Raw genomic sequence first — 4,106 nt, 5'->3', positions numbered from 1 at the left:
TTACCCTTCGAAGGATATGGTTGTAGTTGCCCCCACGGGTTTTGGGGAGCGATTTTGTTAGAAACAGGTTGTTTGGGCTAGGGTGATAGTCTATGCTATTAGAATTAGGGAGGTCCAACTCAACGCAAAATCTAGCTCAGGAGTTAAGGGTTACTTTACACATCTAGAGCGTGGAATGAACATTAACGGGTAACCCAAATATGAGAGATATCCACAACAAATGGATCTAGAATAAACTCGGATACCATTTTAGAATTTAGGAGACCTAACTCAACCTAAAAGCTATCTCAAGAGTTGAGGGTTGCTCTACCCTTTATGAACATTTGTTTGGTCATATCTTTAACTAATGTGAGACTTCTAACACATGCGCTGATTATATGACATGTGATTTTGGGTCATGATAAAGAGATTATATTCTTCAATAGGTTCCTAAAGTACTCCAAAGAGCTCTTAGCCATTATTATTGAGAGGTGAGAAAAGGAATAACTTGAAAATAACTAAGGTAAGAAGAAAACGAATGATAAAAATGGTATGTAAATAACAGAGAAATTTAAGTAAAAAGCTTAATGTAAAGGCTTAAAGGTATATCAAAATGCAAGAGATAAGAAAAAGCAACGACGTAAGTACAAGAAATTTATATTTTGATATGATGGTTTGATAAGTATGACTCCTCTTTAATGGAGGGTTTTGACGATTGGGATAAGGGGGAGGAATACATGTGATTTTGATATTTTGATTCACATGAGGAGGACCTTCCTTTGACTGTGGCAATGGCATCTTCTTAACACTAATGGAGGCTCTACTCCTTCATTACCATTTGTATTTTAGATTGGATACACCAAACAATGTATAGTATGCATAAATGAGCCTTATATGATTTAAATACCTTTTTATCAATGGATTTCAAACCCCCTTAATTGGTTCAATTATCTCCCTCTTCTGCTCTCCCTCTCATGGCTCCACCTCAATTTAATTTAATGAGTGGACCATTGGCTATAATCATAGTACCTTCAAGTCACTGGGAAGTACGAACTAACCAGAGAGAGGAATCAAATCAACAAAGAAGGACACCCATTCATTGCATTCATGTGTTAATTTCAGTGATTTAATATGCTATTTAATATTTATACATAATGGGTTCTATGTTTAGACAATAGAAGAACTCCAAAATTATAGTCAGAAGACAATGTTTATTATCATTAATCAGTCCATGAAGGACGATAACACCCAAAAACAGAAGGCAAACACACCAACCTCCTCTCACTAATAAATGTACAATCACCCTCTCCGTTTAATCTGTTTTTTCATGCAGAATAGGAGAGAACCAGAAGAGAAAGAAAAAAAAAGAAAGCAAAATCAATGTATTTACACAGTGTGACCAAAGAACAAAAGCATAGGGGTAAAAAACACAAGCATGGGACAACCATGAAAGCAACATTGACCTGACATTTGGTACCCCAAATCATATGCCTGTACTATATCATTTCTTGTTCACGACAGTTCCATTCACACAAATCTTTTTTATCACTTTTTTCTTTTTGATGCAAACCATTACCTTTCAAAGCAGAAAATTAACCTGTAGTAGGCTACACCTTACTTTTCAACTTACAAGATAAACCAGGAAGGAAGTATAGAGAAAAAGATAGACAGACCCCACTTTGGGAATTCTTTCACAATTGATTCTAAAGCTAAAATCAATTCTGGAGAGTAGCTTTTGGGTGCCAGAATTGATTCTGAGAAGAAAAAAAAAAGAAGTTAATTTGAACTTGCTATATATGATTTGCAAACTAGTAAAACTTTATATTAGAGTATAACCTTTTTCTTTGCAAGTTACTTCTTCTTACTCTTATCTCTGTAGTTGGAGAAGATTGAAGCCAAGCCAAAAAGGTTTGCAGAAGGAACATTCAAAACAGGAGTGATATTAGCATAAGCCCCATGAGTATGAGTATGACTCCTCTTCAATGGAGGCTTTTGACGATTGTTTGGACACAAGGTTTGAGAAGAAGACCTTGTGGTGGTGGTGGTGGAATGGCGTTGTTTCTGTGAATTTTGATTCACATGAGGAGGACCTTCCTTCTTAACATTTGTGGAAGACCCTGTTGAACTGCTTCTGTTTAGAAGTGGTGGCAAGGGGCATAAGGTCCTCCCATATCCACTGCCACAACTAGTACTTCTCTTGAAGCTCCAAAAGGACTTGGAGTTGGAGCTATGGCTATGCTTCCCATCATCCACTTCATAATTCAAGTCCTTGATGCTAACTTTCTTGGAGATTTTACTGGTTGAGGCATTTTCACAAACAGCATATGGTGGTGGTGGTGGTGGTGGTGGTGGTAATGAATGATGATGGTGATGAGGTAATGCTTTTTTAGGAGCATTGCTGCTGTTCTTCTTCTTGATTTCAGTGGGAAGCATAACCCCATCTGAGAAAAGCTCATCTGCTGAAGATGACTCAAGCTCTGAGCTTTCATGAACACAGAAATCAAAATCAAAGCCTAAATTCAAACCAGCTGAATTTGATCTCAAAGGGTGTCCCTCAACCTCAACTGGTCTGAGATCTGTTTGGGAAAAGTCCTGTGAGAATGAAACCCTTGGATTCATGGTAACCCCACCATTTTCTGAGCATAGTTCAAAAACCATTTCATTCAATTCAACTCAATTCAACCTTTTGGTAAAAACAAGAAAGAGAAATCACTCAAACCCAGAATCCTAAAGATGCAAAAGTTGACTAGAAAAATAGGATATTTTAAAGAAATCTCAGATATGGTGAGAGAATGATGGGTAAAAAAAAGGATTGGATTGTGAAACCTTGAAATGAAATGAAATCAAAGTTTACTACAAGTTTTTGGTATTGTATCCGGGTTTCAGAGAAAGCAAAGGTTGAAAATGGTGAGTGGTTTTGGAGAAGATTCAAAGGTTGTTGTTTGGTTGGTGGCAGAGAGAGAGAGAGATAAAGCTACTGCGTGTAGTTTGAGACCTTAAGACTAATTCAAAAGCCATCACCGCGAAGCCGGTGCGGTAGTTAAGAAACTAAAAACCTTTTCAAGTATCATACTAACTAACTCCAAGAATAAAATAAAACATTTTGATTGAGGTAAATATTTTTTTTTATTTTTTTAAAGAATTAGATCAATCACATAAAATATGTTGCGAGTAGCACTATTCATATAAATATATTGTAATGATAATTACACTAAGTCATTTGTAATTTGTTGACTTTTTTTTATATTTTCTTTGGTCATTGGGTTTGATCTTATTAAGTACTCAGATTGACATGCTTCTTGAGGAGGTGTGCAGAAGACATTCATGATATAATATAAAGGCTTTGATAAAGAATAATGTTGGGGTAGATACTCAATGTATGTAAACATTTAAAATGAGAAAAAGAAAAGAATTAAGTATTGATAATGATCTCTTCACACTCTAATTTAAATTACACCAAGACAGATGTATGAAAAGAAGAGAGAGAAATGAGAGTTATGATGTATGATGTGATAGAAAAAGTAGAGAGATAAGAATAAAAATGAGATGAAAGATAAAGTGACAAGTAAATATATCAAAACAGAGAAGTAACCAAGATATATGATGTGGGGATCCCTATGATGTGATGTTATAGGAAAAAAGATATAGAGAAAAATCGGGTTTTGTTTATGTGTATGCTATGTTTGGATCATTATGTGTATAGTAATTGTTTGATATATTCACACTCACTTTATTTTTCGTCTCATTTTCACTATTTTTCTTCTTTATATTATTCTCCTCGTTTCTTATAACATTACCTATTATATCTCGCTATTGTTTCACTTGTGTGGGTTTAATTGGTGTGTGAATGTGTAACTTTTCTTAATATAATAGTTAGGGTGGCAGTGTGGACAACCCACCCCACCCCGCCTAAAAGCAGTCAAGGCAGGTTGCTCTGCAAGAGAATGCAGGTTTGAAAAACCATCATCCCTCCCGCCTACGACGGGTTGGTGGGTTGGCCCACAAGTCAGAAATATATCAAAAAATAATAATAAAATTAAGTAAAAGTATTACAAAACTTTTAGCGGGTCGGCATGCAAGTTGTTCCACCAAATCCCACCATAAATATTTAGAAAAACCTTTAAAGT

At 35.5% G+C, this 4,106-nt stretch overlaps 1 protein-coding gene across 1 annotated transcript; it reads right to left on the bottom strand.

The window, feature by feature from the left end:
• Nucleotides 1-1,170: 1,170 nt before the first annotated feature.
• Nucleotides 1,171-3,011, bottom strand: LOC130737739 (uncharacterized). Its single transcript, XM_057589585.1, has 2 exons — nucleotides 1,816-3,011; nucleotides 1,171-1,733 (listed from the first exon to the last, which is right to left on the bottom strand). The coding sequence occupies exon 1, from the start codon at nucleotides 2,635-2,637 to the stop codon at nucleotides 1,831-1,833; it is 807 nt and encodes a 268-aa protein (XP_057445568.1). The 5' UTR covers nucleotides 2,638-3,011; the 3' UTR covers nucleotides 1,171-1,733; nucleotides 1,816-1,830.
• Nucleotides 3,012-4,106: the final 1,095 nt, after the last annotated feature.

The sequence above is a fragment of the Lotus japonicus genome, chromosome 2 (genome assembly GCF_012489685.1).
Source record: "Lotus japonicus ecotype B-129 chromosome 2, LjGifu_v1.2".
Classification (NCBI taxonomy): domain Eukaryota; kingdom Viridiplantae; phylum Streptophyta; class Magnoliopsida; order Fabales; family Fabaceae; genus Lotus; species Lotus japonicus.
This window is presented reverse-complemented; position numbering and strand designations above follow the sequence as displayed.